This window comes from Pongo pygmaeus, chromosome 20, assembly GCF_028885625.2.
Source record: "Pongo pygmaeus isolate AG05252 chromosome 20, NHGRI_mPonPyg2-v2.0_pri, whole genome shotgun sequence".
NCBI lineage: Eukaryota > Metazoa > Chordata > Mammalia > Primates > Hominidae > Pongo > Pongo pygmaeus.
The window spans coordinates 61209173-61228898 of record NC_072393.2 but is presented as its reverse complement, the minus strand read 5'-3'; the positions used below and the strand labels follow the sequence as shown (position 1 = coordinate 61228898).

Here is a 19726-nt window from a genome sequence, read left to right as displayed (position 1 = left end):
TTTATTTATTCCTTTGTTCTCACTTGAATGGGACTTTGGGTGAAAGACAAATAATGGCTGTACTCTTAGTTGAGTATTTAAAATGCAGAGATTGTAAAGGCAGGATGACATAATTAAAAATACTACTGTTGGCTGGGTGCAGTAGCTCATGCCTGTAATCCCAGCACTTTGGGAGGCCAAGGCAGGTGAATCACTTGAGGTCAGGAATTTAAGAGCAGCCTGGTCAACGTGGTGAAACCCAGTCTCTACTAAAAATACAAAAAATTAGCTGGGTGTGGTGGTGGGTGCCTGTAATTCCAGCTACTCGGAAGGCTGAGGCAGGAGAGCCACTTGAACCCAGGAGGCAGAGGTTGCAGTGAGCCAAGATCACTGCACTCTTAGCCTGGGACACACAGAGAGAGACTAGGTCTCAAAAAAAAAAAAAAACTATTGTTACGGTTTACAAATGATATGGCTTTCTATTGGGAGAGGAGATACTTACTAATTGGTTGAATTTCAGGAACTTCAGTGGCCAATATTTACTAATGGGCCGGAACAGATTTTGTCAACTTACCACAACATTTGGTGTGGTTTTGTTCTTTTGTTTCCTCCTTTTGTGGAACAGGAATGGTAACGTAGCCATGGGGTGCTGAGCTATTTGGTTAAGCATTATTCTGTGTGTGTCTGTGGGGGTGTTGCTGAATGAGATTATCAATGGACTTAGTGTAATTTATAAAGCAGATTGCTCTCCCTAATGCGAGTCGGCCTCATTCAATCAGGTGAGACCTGAACAGAACAAAAAATTGAACTGGTAATGTAAGATGAAGTTCCTTTTGCCTGGACATCAGTCTTTTCTGGCTCTTGAACTCTCATTAAAACATTGCCTCTTTAGATGTTGAGCCTGCCAGCCTTTTTTTTTTTTTTTGAGATAGAGTCTCACTCTGTCACCCAGGCTGGAGTGCTGTGGTGCGATCTCGGCTCACTGCAACCTTCATCTCTTGGGTTCAAGCAATTCTCGTACCTCAGCCTCTGAGTAGCTGGGATAACAAGCGAGCGCCACTATGCCTGGCTAATTTTTGTATTTTTAGTAAAGATGGGGTTTCGCCGTGTTGGCTGGGCTGGTCTTGAGCTCTGACCTCAGGTGATCTGCCTGCCTTGGTCTCCCAAAGTGTTGGGATTACAGGCGTGAGCCATCGTGCCCAGAATGAGCCTGTCAGCTTTTGGACTCTTATGTATACCACTAACTCTCCTGGTTCTCAGACTTTTGCACGTAGACTGGAACTACACGTGGACTCCCCTGGGTCTCTAGCTTGCAGATGGCAGATCATGGGACCTGTCAGTCTACATAGTTGCATGAGCCAATATATAAATACCCTATCTGTGTATCAATCATTATATACCTGTCATTAACCATCTATCTGCCTCTCATTATTTGAGATATCGTTATATATCTATCATTATCCATCTATCATTATTTGCTATCAATCATTATCTATGTATCTATCATTATTAGTGTTGATTTTTTTTTTTCTGGAGAACCCTGACTACTATAGCTTCCACGTTCCTGTCTCAACTGTCAGCAATCCCCTTAGCACAGGGCGTATCATAGCCGTTCTATGGCCCGAGGAATTACAAGCCGCATAACTACAGGAGTCACAGTGATCCAGGGATTTAGACGGAGACACGGAAGAATTGAGGCATCTATTCGTCTCTGCATATTTTGGGATCTGGGATTTCCCAGCAGGGAAATTTGCCTTGAATCTGTCTAACTGGTCACTAAGAGTTGATTGGTAGGTTCCATTCTCTTTGTACAGCATAAACCCTAATAAGCCCAAACTGTGACTGGCAGTGGAGACCCTCAACCCTCAGTAGGACTAAACTGTGACTGGCAATGGAGACCCTCAACCCTCAGTGGCACTAAACTGTGACTGGCTGTGGAGACCCTCAACCCTCAGTGGCTCTAAACTGTGACTGGTGATGGAGATCCTCAACCCTCGGTGGCTCTAAACTGTGACTGGCAATGGAGATCCTCAACCCTCAGTAGGACCAAACTGTGACTGGCAGTGGAGATCCTCAACCCTCAGTGGGACCAAACTGTGACTGGCAGTGGAGACCCTCAACCCTCAGTAGGACCAAACTGTGACTGGCAGTGGAGATCCTCAACCCTCAGTGGGACCAAACTGTGACTGGCAGTGGAGACCCTCAACCCTCAGTACCACTAAACTGTGACTGGCAGTGGAGACCCTCAACCCTCAGTGGGACTAAACTGTGACTGGCGATGGAGACCCTCAACCCTCAGTGGGACTAAACTGTGACTGGCAGTGGAGACCCTCAACCCTCAGTGGGACTAAACTGTGACTGGCAGTGGAGACCCTCAACACTCAGTGGCACTAAACTGTGACTGGCGATGGAGACCCTCAACCCTCAGTGGGACCAAACTGTGACTGGCAGTGGAGATCCTCAACCCTCAGTGGCACCAAACCGTGACTGGCGATGGAGACCCTCAACCCTCAGTGGCACTTTACAGTGCTCAGCTGCACCTGTGTGGAGAATTTGTCCCAAACGCCTAAGAAGGAAGGAGGCCTTTGTTTCGAGGAAGAAGAAGGGGAGCTTCTTCTCTATCCACTGACCTCAGAGGTACCAGAGAGTGGCCAGCGAGGGCCTTAACTCTCTGCAGTATTTTTTTTTTTTTTTGAGATGCAGTTTCACCCTGTTGCCCAGGCTGGAGTGCAATGGCACGATCTCGGCTCACTGCAACCTCTGCCTCCCGGGTTCAAACGATTTTCCTGTCTCAGCCTCCTGAGTATCTCAGATTTACAGGTGCTTGCCACCAAGCCCAGCTATTTTTTGTGTTTTTAGTAGAGATGGAGTTTCACCATGTCGGCCAGGCTGATCTCGAACTCCTGACCTCGTGATCCACCCTCCTCCGCCTCCCAAAGTGCTGGGATTATAGGCGTGAGCCACTGCGCCCAGCCACTCTCTGCAGTTTTAAAGGCCATTTCCGTGAGTTAGAGTATACTTAGGCACTGAGGTAAGCATGACACAGCTTTCTGAATATAAAGTTGAAACTTAGAGGTTTCTTTCAGCTTTATTGAGATATGATTGACAAATGGAAATTGTATATATTTAAGGTGTATTACACTTGATGTTTTGATGTATGTGACATGATCATCACAGTCAAGCTAGTTAACATATCCATCATCTGGCAGGGTTATTGTTTCATTTCTTTTTTTTTTTTGAGAGGAAGTCTCATTCTGTCCCCCAGGCTGGAGTGCAGTGGTGCGATCTTGCCTCATTGCAATCTCTGCTCCCAGGTTCAAGCGATTCTCGTGCCTCAGCCTCCGGAGTAGCTGGGAATACAGGTTAGTGTCACCATGCCTGGCTAATGTTTGTATTTTTAGTAGAGACAGGGTTTCACCATGTTGGCCATGCTGGTCTTGAACTCCTGACCTCAAGTGATCTGCCCGTCTTGGCCTCCCAAAGTGCTGGGATTACAGGTGTGAGCCACCACACCTGGCCTATTGTTTCTTTTTTTTTTTGTGGTGAGGACCCTTAAGATCTACTCTCCCAGCCGGGCGCGGTGGCTGACGCCTGTAATCCCAGCACTTTGGGAGGCTGAGGCAGGTGGATCATGAGGTCACGAGATCGAGACCATCCTGGCTAACACGGTGAAACCCCGTCTCTACTAAAAATACAAAAAATTAGCCGGGCATGGTAGCGGGAGCCTGTAGTCTCAGCTACTTGGGAGGCTGAGGCAGGAGAATGGCGTGAACCTGGGAGGCGGAGCTTGCAGTGAGCCAAGACTGCGTCACTGCACTCCAGCGTGGGCAAGAGCGAGACTCCGTCTCAGAAAAAAAAAAAAAAAAAAAAAAGATCTACTCTCCCATGCTTGTCTCGGCAGCACATATACTAAAATTGGAACGATACAGAGAAGACTAGCATGGCCCCTGCGCAAGAATGACACGCAGATTTGTGAAGTGTTCCATATTTAAAAAAAAAATCTACTCTCCTGGTAACTTTCAAGTATAGAGTACAGTATTGTCAACTATAGTGGCCAAGCTGTACAAGAGATCTTCAGACCCATTCCTCCTGAATACCTGAAACTTTGTATCCTTTGATCAACATCTCCCAATTCCCTCCCCAACACTGTCCCTGTAGTTCTAGTGAGTTCCCCAAACTCTGATGTCTCAATTTCATTTAGTCATTTTCCTCCAGATACATCTACCCATTCCTACTGCATCTTATTATCCTGAGCCTTGGGGGCAGTTTCTGTGCCAAGTGGGAATGTGGAAATGAGATATTACAAAGAAAAATCTTTGCCCACCTAGACAGGGATCTGATATTTTCCAAGATGACACATGGTTACATGTTGAAATGATAATATTTTGAGTCTATTTGGATAATAAAATAATATTTTGGATCTATTAGGTTAATATTTTGGGTCTATTGGGGTAATAATATTTTGGGTCCATTGGGTTAACTTAAATTAATTTTATCTGTTTCTTGTTGGCTTTTTAATTTGATACTAGCAAATTTAAAAGAATGTATGTGGTTTGCATTATGTTTCTATAGCACAGAATTTATCTGTAGATTTAAGGGAGTCACAACAAAATTACAAGCATTATTTTTGGTGGAAATGAGAAAAATGATTACAAATTTACATGGAAAAGCAAATAGTCAATAATAATAATAATGGCAATCTTAAAGAGGAAGGAGAAATTAGAGGATTCAGGCTACCAAATTATAAGGGGATCTATAAGGCTGCATAAAGTGCAGCATCCTCATGAGAGTGGACACAGAAAGCCACTGAGCCGAAAAGAGTGTGTAAAATACATCTGTACACACAGTCCCTTTATAGTCGACAGAGGCTGCCGTGTGGGTTAAGGTGGAATAGAATATCTTCTCAATAAAGAACATTGGACCAGAGGGTTACATGTAGGAAAAAATAAATCTAAGCTTATTTTCACACCATAAAAACACTGCTTATTTTTTATCTTATTATTGTACATTTTGATGATTTATTTCAAAAATTGATAAATAAAAATAAAAAAATTGATGAAACAATTGATGATTTATTTCTAAAATTGGTGAAAAAATTACAGGTGTTTATTGAACCAACTATAAATCAAAAATATTCTTTTTTTGATTTATATCCACAGATATGGAGGAGCGACTGTATATTTATAGTATGAAAGATGATGTGTTGATATGTGTCCCCGTGGAGATGAGACTAACAAGACCTATGACTCTGCAAATGTTTCATCGTGGAATGACTCTGCCAGCTTTCCAGGTCTGCAGAGAGTAAGAATATCACTTGTTCATCTCATTCACCATCCTTGGAACCTCCTGTGTGCTGCATCTTTGAAAGGAAATTGGAGTCTCAGAGACAAATCAGGCTCCACCCTGCTTCCAGAAGCTCAGAGTCCAGGGGTGAGAACCCAGTGGAGAACAGATGGGGTTATATGGACATAGAAATGATAACACCAGAAACTTTTGGCAAAAGAAGAGTCACATTACCGAAACCATGAGGGCGGACATGTTTATTTGAAGAGGAGAGAGCTACATTGAAATTATTAAAAAAAATTTATAAGTTTTACTGCCAACAGAAGGCTGAAAGATAGTCTGAGGGGAGGTGGAACAGCATGAGGGAAGGTGGAACAGCACGTGTGTAAGTGCCGTGTTAAGAGGGAGCCTCTTGTATGTTTGGAACTGTGAGTTCCTCAGTGTGACCGCAGCCTCAGGTAGACTAGGAAGTAAGCCAGTTAGGCTGGAGAGGTGGCCAGGGGTCAAGTGAAATGGACAATTGTGGGCTATGCAAAGGAGTGTGTTTTCTCTCCAGCAGGCAGTGGGAACTATAGACATTAGTAAGCAAGAGAGAGACACCAGGTTTGTGGTGTGAGGAGGAGCGATGCCCTAAGATGCAGACTGACGCCTTCAGATTCCAGCTGCTGGTACATTGGAGCTGGCAACCCGGTTTTGAGACAGGGCTGTTGTCTCCCTAGAGGACCCCCTCAAGGCCTGACTGTGGTGTTCATGGGCAGGAGACAACTTTGGATCTGGGCTCAGCATTTGGAAGTTCCGTGTACACGATGGTGTCTGTTGGGGGTGTCTTGGGTCTCTGAGAAGGGCGAGTGATTTTTCTCTGTGTGAAAACACAGTGATCCAACTGTGCATATGTCACCTCCTGAGGATCTTGTTCATCAGAGTCCTGGAGAGAGGGAAATGCTGAGTGAGGGAGGGTGCTCACATTTTTCAGGACTATTAGGGAATAAGACTTGATCCACGAGGCTGGGCCGAGGAGGACCTACCTCTGTGTTCACTGTTCTGTCCCCCGCAGGCTCTTGGTCCATTACAGCAGCATCTGTAGGAGACGGAAGTCAACAAAACACCTGGGAGGGCACTTCTGGGTCCTCATTTCATGATCAGACACTAACACACAGGGGGAGGCCGTAGGTGCCTGAGGCTCCTCAGCTGCCAACATCCAGACTCAGACATTCTCTCTCTCTGAGCTCAAGGACCATCCCATGAATAGCTCTGTGTTCCCATCCCAGTGATTCTGTCTCCCACTTTCTGCCTGTCATGGAACCTTCTTCTGGATGTGAGTGGCTGCAGGGGATGTGACGATACAGTTCAGAACCACGCAATGGTCTGTGAGCTGAAGGCAGGGGCAGGGTGTCTGCTGCTCTCTCTAGAAAGTCCTGCTTCTGAGGCTCCTGCCTTGGGCCAGGGACCATCCTGCTGGTGAGGAACACACATCTGCGTGCTCCCATCCTGCTTCCCCACATGGCCCTGAGCTCTCTGGCCTCTGCTCCATGAGACTTACTCTTTTTGTTGGAGCACCAGCGATAAAGAAGAAAGAAAAGGAGGAGGATGAAGAGGATGATGACCACTGAGGTCCCAGTCAGAACATGCAGGTGTCTGCGGATACCTGGAGGAAGATGGGAATCCAATAAGAAGCTCATCATAGCAGTTCCTCTTTATGGATTATCTCTCATTTCTTGATTGACAGGTAACCACGTGGAACGTCTCCTTAGGACAAGCACCCAGATGGCAGGAGACCTAGCTTTCTCCTGCTTTCTCAGTTATAGCTCTCATAGAAACCATAGAACGTGCTGAAGATACAACTGCTTTAGTTTAGATGTTTGACCCCTTCAAACCCCACACTGAAATTTAACCCCCAGGGTGGGAGTTTGGGCCTATGGGAAGATGTTTGAGTCATGGAGGTGGATCCATCATGAATAGATTAATGCTGCCCCACACAATGGGGTTAGCAAGCTCCCCCTCGATTAGTTCCTGGAGAACTGGTTGTTAAAAAGAGCTTGGAAGCTCCATCGCTCCCCCCTCCCCCTTACTCCCTCTCTTGCCGTTGATCTCTCTGGTCTGCACAGACAGACCCTCCTTCCCTTCTGCCAGAGTGGGAGCAGCCTGAGGCCGTCACAAGAAATAGATGCTGGTGCCATGCTTCCAGTGCAGCCTGCAGAACTGTGAGGGAAACAAATCTCTTTTCTTTAGAAGTTACCCAGGCTCAAGTGTTCCTTTATAGCAACAAAAATGGACTAAGACAGCAACGTCCTGAGATGAGGAGGAATGTCCCAGAACAGCCTGGGCTGTCTTCCTGTTCTTCCTAGAGGAGGACGTCATGCAGTGCTTTAGCTGAGTGCTTCCTGTGGCTCCAGGGTACAAAACCCAGGCTGGGCTGCTTTTTGTGTTCCCCCAGATACACTGCAAATGGGGTGACTCCATATGTCTCGAGCAGCTTTTGTGAACCTTGAGGGACTGGCTCACATTGAAATGTAGGCTTCTGTTGTCACCTGCTGCTTATCTGTTAGTAATGAACCTGCCTATGTAATGTATTCTCTGTGCGTTCTGTCTCCCTTGAGTGACGGTGAGTGATAGAAATTGGCATAGCCCCAGGCGCAGTACAGGAGGTGTTTAGAGTCTTCTCTGGGAAGACTGGACTGGGATTGATACACAGTGAATGTGCTTTACAGTTCCTACATCCACAACCCTCCTGACTCAAATTACATTCTCCAAGAAAAGGACACAAAAGTGAAATCAAGATCAAAAAAGCGAAGTAGAATTCTCTTATGTCAAACATCCAGGAAATGATGGTGAAACCCGTGTGAAACGTGCTACTCTTCGTGATCTCAGGAGACACATGTTAGGCTGCTGTTCCACCCGAGAGGCTGGGGGAAGGACCGCCCCCTCGACCATCTATTGCTTCAATACCACCTGTCCTCCTGTGAATTAGTAGGAAAGGGGAGCAGGAGCTAGTGCTGGCGCTTATCTCTGATTCCAAGATCTGAGCTCACTCCAAGGAGTATTAGCGTTTACCTCCCCATGGTCTATCTGTATCTCCACAGGTGATTGGAAGTAGGGCTGAGGTGGGGGATTTGGGTGAGGGGGCAAGTTTTTTGTGATGAACAGTGCACTTTCCCTATTTCAGGGCCTGTGCTGGTGGGTTCAGGGGGCTTTCATATTTTCCATATGATCTCATGTTCACAGAAAGCCAAATACGGAAGAGGTTTTAGGCTGATTTTCTAATGGATAAGATAAAGGATCAAAGAAGTAATTATAGAGAAATAGAAAAATGATGATTGGAATTCAGGTGCCTGCATCATTTGTGTATGTTATATTTATGTATTTTTTATTTTTATTTTTTGAGATGGAGTGTCCCTGTGTCGCCCAGGCTGGTGTGCAGTGACGCGATCTCGACTCACTGCAACCTCTGCCTCCAGGGCTGAAGTCATTCTCCTGCTTCCTCCTCCAGAGTAGGAGCTGGGATTACAGTCATGCACCACCACCACGCCTGCTTAATTTTTGTATTATTAGTACAGATAGAGTTTCTCCATGTTGGCCAGGCTAGTCTCGAACTCCTGACTTCATGTGATCCACCTGCGTTGGCCTCCTGCAGTGCTGGGTTACAGGCGTGAGCCACCGTTCACAGCCTTGTATATTATGCTATAATAGGTCCCTTCATTTGCACCACCCCTCATCTATCTCTCACTCCTCTGCCAGGTATTGATTTAGGTGCAGGAGAAATAAATCTCAGAAATAAGTTAATGAAGCAAGGATTAAACTACGAGGAAAAATCCAACCCAGCAAGCCTTTCCAGCCAATGATTCCACCTCACAAACATGTGTTATATGCATCTACTTCACCCACTTAGTGTCTAAATCAGCACCACATTTCACCAGTGGGGCAGGAATTGCCTTTTCCACGGTCTCCTAGATTCCAGTTACGCACCTGGGCCTCCGTGATTTTCATGTCAGTCACTATTAATCATGTAGGGGTTCCTGGTTATCCCGAGGTGAATCCAAGGGCTGTGAGTATCAAACACACACTCCTTGTTCCTCCTTAGTTTCCTGTGTACCCAGTGTGCTCTCCGTCTCTCTACAGTCGTCTTGTCATTCTCCCCATCTCATTCCCAGCATTTGAGGCAGAGCCTCTTCCTTCAACATCAGATTGTTTTCACCTTTGTGCCTTCACGGCTGACAGCTGTGTGGAAAATCTTTCCACCAGTCTTCCAAGGGTTGAATCTATTTTTTTCATTAACATCACAAATATGTGATTAGTGAGACCTTCTCTGTCACCTGAAATTATACACTCAGCATTATCTATTATTGATTCGAAAATTTGGCTCGGCCCCGTGGCTCATGCCTCTTATTCCAGCGCGTTGGGAGGCAGAGGCTATTGCATCACTTGAGGTTGGGAATTTGAGACCAGCCTGGCCAACACGGTGAAACATCCTCTCTACAGAAAATATGCAAAAAGAGTTAGCCGGGCATGGTGGTGGTGGTCTGTAATCCCAGCTACTGGAGAGGCTGAGGGAGGAGATCACTTCAACCCAGGAGGTGGAGGTTGCAGTGAGCCGAGATCATGCCACTGCACTCTAGCCTGGATGACAGAGCAAGACTCTGTCTCAATAAATAAGTAAGTAGGTAAATAAATAAATAAATAAATAAATAAATAAACAAATAGATTTCATGCACAGATGCTTCTCAATGGATCATTTATTTATTGGTCCACTTGTGCATGCATTTCTGTCCTCCCATTTAACCATCTGCAATATCAGTGTCCCAAGAGCAGAGGCCAAATGCATCTTGTTTACTATTTGTGGAAGAAGAATGCCACCCCACCCCAAAAATGTCCATGTCCTAGTCTCCATAGCTTGTGAATATATTATTTTACATGAAAGGAGGAATGAAGATTGCCGATGGAATTACAGTTGCTAATCAGCTGAACTTAAAACAAGGGTATCCTGGATGACTTCCGGGAGATTATGAGGGATTTTCATCTTAGTGAACCTGATAGAATCCCCAAGTTTTCAAAAGATGTGGAAGAAGGGAAAGCAGCATTCAGAGAAAGAGGTGTGGTAAGGAAGAAGGGTCTGAGTGATGCCATGTGAGATGTGACCAGCCTTTTTGGGCTTTGAGGAAGGAGGAAGGGGACCAGGAGTCAAGGAATGTGGGAGCCTCTAGAAGCTGGGAAAAGTGAGGAGCAGATTCTTGCCTGGAACCCTCAGAGGGAAGGCAGCCTTGCTGTCACCTTGATTTTAGCCCAGTGAGATGCACTTCATACTTTGAGCTACAGCACTGAAAGATAATTAAATAACTGTTTTGTTTTCACCCACGAATCTTGTGGAAATTTGTTATGGCAACAATAGGAAAAGGTTCCACACTGCACAGCCTGAGCATGTGGCCGTGGCTGAATGAGTCAGTGAGTCGAAGTGTGCGTGCATGAGCTCTGTTCTCTGTTAAGGCAAGGCTCTTGCTCTGCTGAGTCAGCCAGGGTTGCTTCATGACCAACAGGAGCTCATTCCTTGGCAAGTAGAACTTCTCTAAAACACCCACCCTCATCAGATGTTCCCTTTCCTTCCCTCTCTAAGCCCCCAGGAATTTATCCTCCAGTTAGGAATGCAGGCAGAAAAAACACTGCATTTTTCCTGAGAAGGATGTCAGATTTGCAATTATTCTTTAGCTTGTAGGAGGCCTCAGCTGCAGAAAATTAAAGATTAAGAGACTTCACTGAGCCCTTTGGTGGCCCCAGATCCCTTTCACTGTTGGAGTGTCTGGAGTTCAGAGATGGTGGAAGACAGGCCCTCATTCACAGAGCTGGGAGGTTTGAGTCAACACTTGCATCCAAGGCTTCCACCTCCCCAGGTTTCCAAAAGCAGAGATAAGAGGGGTCCTTTACTCACCAGATTTGGAGCTTGGTTCTGTGGGTGAAGGCCAACTATTTGAAGGGTTTCCTAGAACATGGGACAGGAGAGATGTGAGGAAATGAGGGTGCTTGTCCTCTACTCAATGGAAATCTTTGAGGTTGGTTTATGGCCAACACTCTGTTATCTAATGTTGGACCCTGGGAGTCTTGGGATCCTCTTCTCCATAATTTTTGTGTGTGATGCCCACTGTCTTGAGACTTCAAGGTATAAAGAGAAAACAGGAGTATCACACTACCTGACTTAGAAATATGTTACAGAGCTGTAGTAAGCAAAACAGCATGACATTGGCATAAAGAAAGGCACATAAAAAATAGAACAGAATGGAGAACACAGATATAATCCATGCATTTACATGCAATGGCTTTTTTTTTTTTTTTGTGATGGAATCTTGCTCTGTCATGCAGGCTGGAGTGCAGAGGTGCAATCTCAGCTCAATGCAACCTCCACCTCCTGGATTCAAGCAATTCTCTTGCCTCAAACTCCTGAGTAGTGGTATTACAGGCACTGATCACCATACTCAGCTAATTTTTGTATTTTTAGTAGAGACGAGGTTTCACTCTGTTGGCCAGCCTGGTCTTGAACTCCTGGCTTCAGGTGATCCACCCGCCTCGGCCTCCCAAAGTGCTGGAACTGCAGGTGTGAGCCACCATGCCCAGCCCATTTAATGGACTTTGACAAAGGTGCCGAGAACTTACAATCAGGAAACGACAGTCTTTTCAATAAATGGTTTGGGGAAAACTGGATATCTACATGCAGAGGAATAAAACTGCACCTCTACCTGTCACCATACACAAAAATCAAATGAAAACGGATTATAAACATGAGTCTAAGGCCTGAACCTATGAAATATGTAGAAGAAAATAATGGGGAAGACATTTGTCTGAGGAAAGACATTTTGTTTAAAACCTTCAAAACACAAATAATCAAAGCAAAAAATAAACCATTGGGATTACGTCAAACCAAGCAACTTCTGCACCACAAAAGATAAACCAACAAAGTGAAGAGACAACCCACAAAATAGGAGCAAATATTTGCAAACTATTCATCTGAGACGGGATTAATAACTAGAAATATAAGAAACTCAAACAACTCAATAAAACAATTTAATTTAAAAATGAGCAAAAGACATGAGGAGACATTTCTCCACAAACAAAACATACAAATGGCGATCACGTATATGAAAAAGTGCTCAGCATCACTCATCATCAGAGAAATGTAAATGAAAATCGCGATGAGTTTTCATCTCATCCCATTAAAATGCCTTTTAGGCCGGTGGCTCACGCCTGTAATCCCAGCACTTTGGGAGGCGGAGGCGGGTGGATCACCTGAGGTCGGGAGACCAGCCTGACCAACATGGAGAAACTCCGTCTCTACTAAACATACAAAAATTAGCTAGGCGTGGTGGCACATGCCTGTAGTCCCAGCTACTTGGGAGGCTGAGGCAGGAGAATCACCTGAACCCGGGAGGCGGAGGTTGCAGTGAGCCGAGATCACACCATTGCACTCCAGCCTGGGCGACTATGAGCGAAACTCCATCTCAACATAAATAAATAAATAAAATAAAGTAAAGTAAAATGGCTTTTATCTGCAAGACAGACAAAACAAATGCTGGCAAGATGGTAGAGAAAGGAGAACCCTGATATCCTATTGGTAGGAATGTAAATTCGTACAACTATTATGGAGAAAAGTATGGAAATTCTTTAAAAAACTAAAAAGAGGCTGGGCATAGTGGCTTATGCCTGTAATTTCAGTACTTTGGGAAACCGAGGCAGGCACCTCACTTGAGGTCAGGAGTTTGAGAGCAGCCTGGCCAAAATTGGGAAATCCCGTCTGTGCTAAAAAATACAAAAATTAGCCAGGCATGGTGGCGTGCACCTGTAATCACAGCTACTAGGGAGGCTGTAATCTACAGCTACTAGGGAGGCTGAGTCAGGAGAATCGTTTGAACCTAGGAGGCAGAGGTTGCAATGAGCCAAGATCGCACCACTTTGACTCCAGCTTGGGCTAAGGAGGGAAACTCTTTCTCAAAAAAAAAAAAAAGAACTTTCATAGTATCCAGCAATTTCACTACTGGGTTTATATCCAAAGGAAAGGACCTCAGTGTATCGAAGTGATATCTGCACTCCCATGATTGGTGCAGCACTGTTCACAGTAACCAAGATGTGGAGTCAACCTACCTGCCCATCAGTGGGTGAACGGATAGAGAACTGTAGTACACACACACGGTGGAGACTACTCATCCATAGAAACAATAACCTCCTGTCATTTGCAGCCGTATGGGTGGAACTGGAGGTCATTGCAAAGATTCCCATTTCTCACCCACATGCAGGAGATAAAAGGTGGATCTCATAAAGGTAGAGAGTAGAATGGTGGCTACCAGAGGCCAGGAAGGGAAGGGTGGAGGGTAAAAAACCCAGGAATATATATGTATACATGTATTCTACACTTTACACTTAAAAATGGTAAAGTTGGTAAATTATATAGGTATATTTAACTTCAATAAATATTTTTTCAAATGAAAAGAAAAGGGTGTAGGCGTTGCTGGTGATGACATCTCTCTGTGGATGAGAGTCCAGGAGGGGCTTCTGGGAAATGGGTAAGGTTGAGGGGCTGGGGGAACCTCTGATCTCCCCAAACTGAGCCCAGTCTCCCCTCCTCTGGGTCTGTCCTGACTGCTTTCTCCATCTGCCTGGGTGCCTGGAGCTCTGACCATGGGCCTCCATGCAGGCCGTGCAGGAGGGTTTGGAGTTGCCCTGTCTGCCATCGTGCGCCCTGACCCCGCCCTCACACCCAGGCTTCGTGTTCTCTCTGCATCTGTTTATCCTTCTATCCATCATCAGCAGGAAGCTCCTCAGCTATGGCTCTAGGATCATAAGACATGGGACAGACACAGGTTTTCCTCACCTGTGACAGAAACAAGCAGTGGGTCACTCGAGTTTGACCACTCGTAGGGAGAGTCACGGAAAGAGCCGAAGCATCTGTAGGTCCCTCCGTGGGTGACAGGGCCCAGAGGAAAGTCTGCCTGGAATGTTCCATTGACCTTGGACACGGCAGGGAGCCTACATTCATGGCCCCTCGCCTCCCTGGATAGATGGTACATGTCATAGGACCTCCGGGAGCTGCAGGACAAGGTCACATTCTCTCCTGCCTGAACCGTGGGGCCCGACTGGGCTGAGAGAGAAGGTTTCTCATATAGACCTGGAAGGAGAAGAGGCAGTTTCCTCAGGGAGGTTCTTCCTTGTCACAGCTCCCTTCACCTGAGCTGAGAACTCACTCCCCTGCTCTATGACCTAATGCTCTCTCTCTCACCCTCCACCCCATCTCTCTTCATGTCTATTTCCTCCTTCCACCTTCTCTGTCTCTCTAGGTCTCTGACCTCACTTCCCCACCCCTAGGTATGTTTTCCCTTTTTGGATTGTTTTATTCTCTCTGACCCTCCTTGGGTTGGTTGACTTGATCTTCCTTTTCCTACAATTCTGAGTCTCTCACTTTTTGTCTTGTTCATAAATTTCTGCATGTTTCTATCTATTGTCTCTCTCTCTCTATCTATCTATCTATCTATTTTGTGTCTATCTACAAATTATCTATCTGTCATCTATATATACGTATCATTTATCTATCTCTCTATCAATTGTCTATCTGTCTATCCATCAATCATCTATGTGTTATCTACATCTATGTATCATCTATCTCTCTCTCTATTACCTCTCTATCTGTCTGCCTCTCTGTCTCTATCTATGTATCATCTATGTATCTATATATTTATCTGTGTGTCTTCTATCTTCATCATCATCATCATCTCTATGTATCATCTATCAATCATCATCCATGTATCTATAACCTATCCATTATCTATCATCTACCTATTTATCATCTATCTATATCTATCTATCCATCTATCATCTGTCTCTCTCCATCTCCTTGTCTTTCTCTGCCTCTCAGTCTCTCTCATTCTATTTGGAATCTCTGCAATCCATCCCCACATCTTTATCTTTCTCTGTCTTTGTGCCCCTCCCTCAGGGTTCTGATTTTGGAGCTTTTCTCTCCTCCCTTCCATCATTCTCTCCATTCCTCTGCCCTCTTTTCTTTCCTGTTATATGTCTGTGAGTCTCTCAATCCCCTTCTTCTGGCTCATTCTCTGTGTGTTTATGCCTTTGCTTTTTGACGTCCCTGATTTCTCTCTGTGTCTCTCAGTAATCCTATCATATGTGGGGTTATTTGGAATATGAGCCTCAGAATCCAGTCTGGGGACCCCAAGTTCACACAGCATACAGGGGTTGGTGTTCTGGGGCCATGATATCCTGGGATGATTACTCTCCATTGCATGGAAGGCAGAGGTGTCAGATAAACACAGCATCTGTAGGTGCCACAAGGCCTGAGGCCACAGGGACCGACTCAGGTCAGAAATACAGGTGTCCTGGGTTTGGGTTCTCCTAGTAGAGAACACTCTGTGGAGGTAAAACAGAAATGAAACTTGTAACCTGTGCCAGGTCTCTGAGCAAAGTCAGCATGGAAGGACAGCTCTCTCTGGGACATGTCTGTCTGTCTGTCTCCTTTACCTCTTTCTCTGTTTTCTACCTCCCTGTATGGCCCCTGTGTCTGTCCTCTGTTATGACACCTGGTCTGTACTTATGTCTCCTGTTTCTCTGTCTCTGTTGGTACAGACCTCACCAAGTCAGTCTCTCTCCATAAGAATCCCACGCTCATCTTCCTCATGACTACCTGGGGGTTCCAAGTCCTGGATCATTCACTCTGTATCCCAGTGACAATGAGAAGAATGTCTGGACACTCTCACCTGTGATCACAATGTCCAGGGGGTCACTGGAAGCTGACCACTCATAGGGGGAATGAGGAATAGAACCGTAGCATCTGTAGGTCCCTGCAAGAGCAGGTGTCATGGGACCGATGGAGAAGTTGGCCTTGGAGACCCCATCATGGATCTGTCCAACGAGGCATAAGGGGTCCTTAGAGATCTCCTCTGTTTGCAGAAAGAAGTGCTCAAACATTATATCTGACCAACATTGTAGGATGACTCTCTCTCCTGATTTCACCACGGGACCTGGGTGGGCCAGGAGGGAAGGTTTTCTGTGGTTTCCTAGAAAGTGAAGTTGTGAGTTTAGAAGGCATCTCTCTTTATCATCCCATCCACGGCACCCGGAATGAGTGAGGGTTCCCCTCCCCGGTGTCTGTCTCTCTCCTCCCTCTCTGCATCTCCGTGTCTTTTCTGTGCCCATATCCCCTGGTGCAGGTCCCTCCATCTGTCTTCCTCCCTCTTCTCTGTCCCTCTGTCTCCAGTAGCCCCTGACTCCCTTCCCACTGTGAAGAAAGCCTCATCTCTTGGGCTGTTGTATCTGTTTCCCATTAATCTCTTTCCTGCTGTCTATGTGGGGGTGGAAGAAGACAGGCTGCACATCCAGGCTCTTAGCAGCCTGAATCAATCTCTTTTGAACAAATAGGAGTCTCTGGCAGGAGGTATCAACTCATCAGTAAGGCAGACATCAGTGTCAACACACCCTGTTCCTGATGGGGATTGGGAGCCTCTCCTGCCATGTCTGTGCCTTCTCCATGGCCCCAGCTTCCATAGGGTGGCCCCCAGTGCTGGTTCCAGGAGCATCAACCCCTTCCTATGTGGATGGAGCCTGGTGGTGGCATCAGCATCCTGCCCTTGCTGACCTCAGGGTAGCCAACCTTCTCCTTGTTTGGTTTCTTCAATTAATTGATTAATTAATTTATATTTGAGACAGTCACTTTTTCACCCAGGCTGGAGTGTAGTGGTGTGGTCTTGGCTCACTGAAACCTCTGCCTCCCCGGTTCAAGTGATTCTCTTGCCTCAGCCTCCCCAGTCGTTGGATTACTCGCGCCCACCACCACGCCCGGCTATCCTTGTTTGGTTTCCTAACTTGTCCTTGACCTGGGTTCCTGTGTTGGTTTCCTGTTGCTGCTGCAGAAAATTATCACAAACATGGCGGCAGGAGAGAACACACTGACCCCTTCCACTTCTGGAGACAGAAATTGGATCCAGTTCTCCCTGCACTAAAATCAAGGCGTCTACAGGGCTGCGTTCCCTCTGGAGACTCAGCGAATCAGTTCTCTTGACTTCTCCAGCCCTTAGAGGCCACCTGCATTCAGTGACTAGTGGCCTTCCTCCATCTTCAAAGCCCGCAGTGGTTGATAGCGTCTCCCTCCCACTACGCTGCTCTAATCCCCACTCCCCTCATCCTCCTCCTCTCATGTGGACCCTTGTGATTACACTGAGCCCAGCGGGACAGTCCAGGCCGTCTCCCCATCTCAAGGTGAACTCATCAACAACCTGAGCTCCATCTTCCCCTTCAGTCCCTTGTCCTATAACATAAATAGTCACAGGCTCCAGGGATTACAATGTGACCATCACTGGGGACAGTTATTCTTTCCACCACAGTGACCATTTCCCCTGTATTCAATCCCCCTTTACCCCAAATACAGTCAGGGCCTGGATGATGGGACCCTGACAGACACCCCCACCAGAAGCTGTGGGATTCAGGAGGTGGGACAGTGAGAGGCCCAGACAGAAAGCCTCTGACCTGTGACCATGATCACCACGGGGTTGCTGGGTGCCGACCACCCAGTGGGGGAGTGTGGGTGTGAACCCCGACATGTGTAGGTCCCTGCATGTGCTGGGGTCACAGGGCTCATCTTGAAGCTCTTCTGGAATATTCTGCCGTGGAAGATGGGAACATGGATTCTGTCTTCTTTGTACAGCATGAAATTGTTAAACCCACCACGATAGTGACACCGAAGAGTCACGTGTCCTCCTCGAGGCACCACAGCGCTGGGCCAGGCAGACAGGAAGGGTTTGTCCTGACCACCTGGGGGAGAAGGAGATGCCACCTTAGAGAGGAGGATGTGGAGCCGCCCCTCCCTCCCTGTGCTCAGAAGATTCTCCCATTTCCACTTTCTAAGGCTCCTACCACACCTGGGAGCCCAGGGCTACAGGAAGGACCCACCCCGCACAGACATGGCATCTCCCTACAACAAAAGTGTCAGCTGAGAACTTTAAGCAAGTGCTGAAGAAGCGACTCTTACTAGATTTTAATACTGCAAGATTACTCACATAAAAGAACACAAAGTAGACACGGCATGGAGGGCATGTCCTATGTGAATGGAATATCAGCCAATTCATGAAATGAGCCCCCATCAGAGGATTTGGAATGTCAGGGCCATGGCTGTGGTTTCCCCACCTCTTCTGGTAGAATGACAGCAGCCACACTGCAGCCCCTACCGTCACGGAAACCCTGGAGGGTGTGAGTTACACCTTTGTCTTCAGAGGACCTGCTGTTCCTAGCACTGCTTCCCTCTCTTTCTCTGCTGCTGACACCACTTCCTCCCTGCACACCTCAGCTTGGAGCACCCCAGTGTCACCCCAGTCTTCACAGAGCTTGAATCAGGAAAGGGAAAGAAAGGCCGGAGAGGGCGAGGTCAGAACTATGGGCCAAGCATCCGAGGGTCCCCTCTTCCTAGTTTATGAGAGACTTCCCGACAGGACTTCCCTCCAGTTTCAGGAAAATCCTCTTATGTGGGGAGATGATACCCTAAGGTTTGGGGAAGGACTCACCCATGTGTGGACAGGCCCTCTGGACCAAGAAGAACCCTGGAAAGAAAGATCATGATGGACCATCCATCTGCAGGCAAACCAGGGCACCCTGCTGCCCCCACTTGGCTGTGTGTCTTGGCAGCCAGGCCCTTGCTGGGCTGAAGTTAAACTCACCCTCGCTGCCTACCTGCCCCCAGGAACAAGGATCTCAGCTGTGCAGAGACTCAGCCTCCAGGCCCAGATCTCTACCTCCAGGCCTAGATCTACACAACAGGCCCAGATCTCCGCTCTAGGCCCAGATCTCCACTTCAGGTCTGAATCTCCATTCCAGGCCCATATCTCCTCTCCAGGCTGATGTCTCCACTCCAGGCCCATAACTCCACTCCAGGCTCCTCTCTCAACTCCAGGCCCATATCTCCACTCAAGGCTTGTATCTCTGCTCCAGGCCTGTATCTCCACCCCAGGCCCATATCTCCACTCCAGGATCATATCTCCACTCCAGGCCCAGATCTCCACTTCAGGCCCATAACTCCACTTCCAGGCCCATAACTCCACCTCTAGGCCCATATCTTTACCTCCAACTCCAGATCTATTCCCCAGTGCTCCCTCCCTCGATTCCCTTCCAGGACTCACCAACACACGCCATGCTGACGACCATGAGCGACATGGTGCTGCCGGTGCAGACAGGCGGCCGCGCCCCAGCTCAGCTCAGCAGCGCACAGGATGTTATTTGGCGCCCTGCCCATACAGTTTACATGCTGACCACATCATGGGAGGGTGACGTACACAGGCTCTTTCTACCTTGCACGAGGCCCAGTGGGTGCTCGCTCAAGAGCGGAACATGGCTTCCTGGAAATTGTTGTCACTAGAATTGACACCTAGTGTCCTTCACTATGACCAACTCAAAACACGTCTCAGATCCAACCTCCCGAACACGAGATGCCTAAAATCTG

General features: G+C 47.0%; 1 protein-coding gene and 1 non-coding gene across 7 annotated transcripts; one reads left to right on the top strand and one right to left on the bottom strand.

Annotated features, from left to right (window-relative positions):
- The first annotated feature begins 3864 nt into the window (after nt 1-3864).
- Nucleotides 3865-3971, top strand: LOC129021265 (U6 spliceosomal RNA). Its single transcript, XR_008495995.1, has one exon. It is a non-coding gene; the product is annotated as a U6 spliceosomal RNA (small nuclear RNA).
- A 2006-nt stretch (nt 3972-5977) lies between these two features.
- On the bottom strand, nt 5978-19479 carry LOC129020032 (killer cell immunoglobulin-like receptor 3DL1). Of its 6 annotated transcripts, none has more exons than XM_054463784.2 (9): nt 19407-19479; nt 18795-18830; nt 17764-18048; nt 15999-16298; nt 14108-14401; nt 11180-11230; nt 6803-6907; nt 6288-6340; nt 5978-6187 (listed from the first exon to the last, which is right to left on the bottom strand). In XM_054463784.2, the coding sequence occupies exons 1-9, from the start codon at nt 19438-19440 to the stop codon at nt 6011-6013; spliced, it is 1335 nt and encodes a 444-aa protein (XP_054319759.2). In that variant the 5' UTR covers nt 19441-19479; the 3' UTR covers nt 5978-6010. The 6 variants fall into 6 exon arrangements, with proteins under 6 accessions (XP_054319759.2, XP_063513519.1, XP_063513520.1 ...); XM_063657449.1 differs by having other exon boundaries at nt 6011-6187; nt 15999-16262; nt 19407-19440; XM_063657450.1 differs by having other exon boundaries at nt 6011-6187; nt 17962-18048; nt 19407-19440.
- Between the last annotated feature and the right edge of the window lie 247 nt (nt 19480-19726).

What these genes read in the sequence shown, in the direction of transcription:
- LOC129020032 (XM_054463784.2), bottom strand. Translation starts at nt 19,440, where the DNA reads ATGTCGCTCATGGTCGTCAGCATGGCGTGTGTTG. An exon ending in CGTCAGCATGGCGTGTGTTG is followed by an intron (nt 18,831 to 19,406) that starts GTGAGTCCTGGA and finishes CTTTCTTTCCAG; the next exon opens with GGTTCTTCTTGGTCCAGAGG. An exon ending in ACAGAACAGTGAACACAGAG is followed by an intron (nt 6,188 to 6,287) that starts GTAGGTCCTCCT and finishes CCCTCTCTCCAG; the next exon opens with GACTCTGATGAACAAGATCC.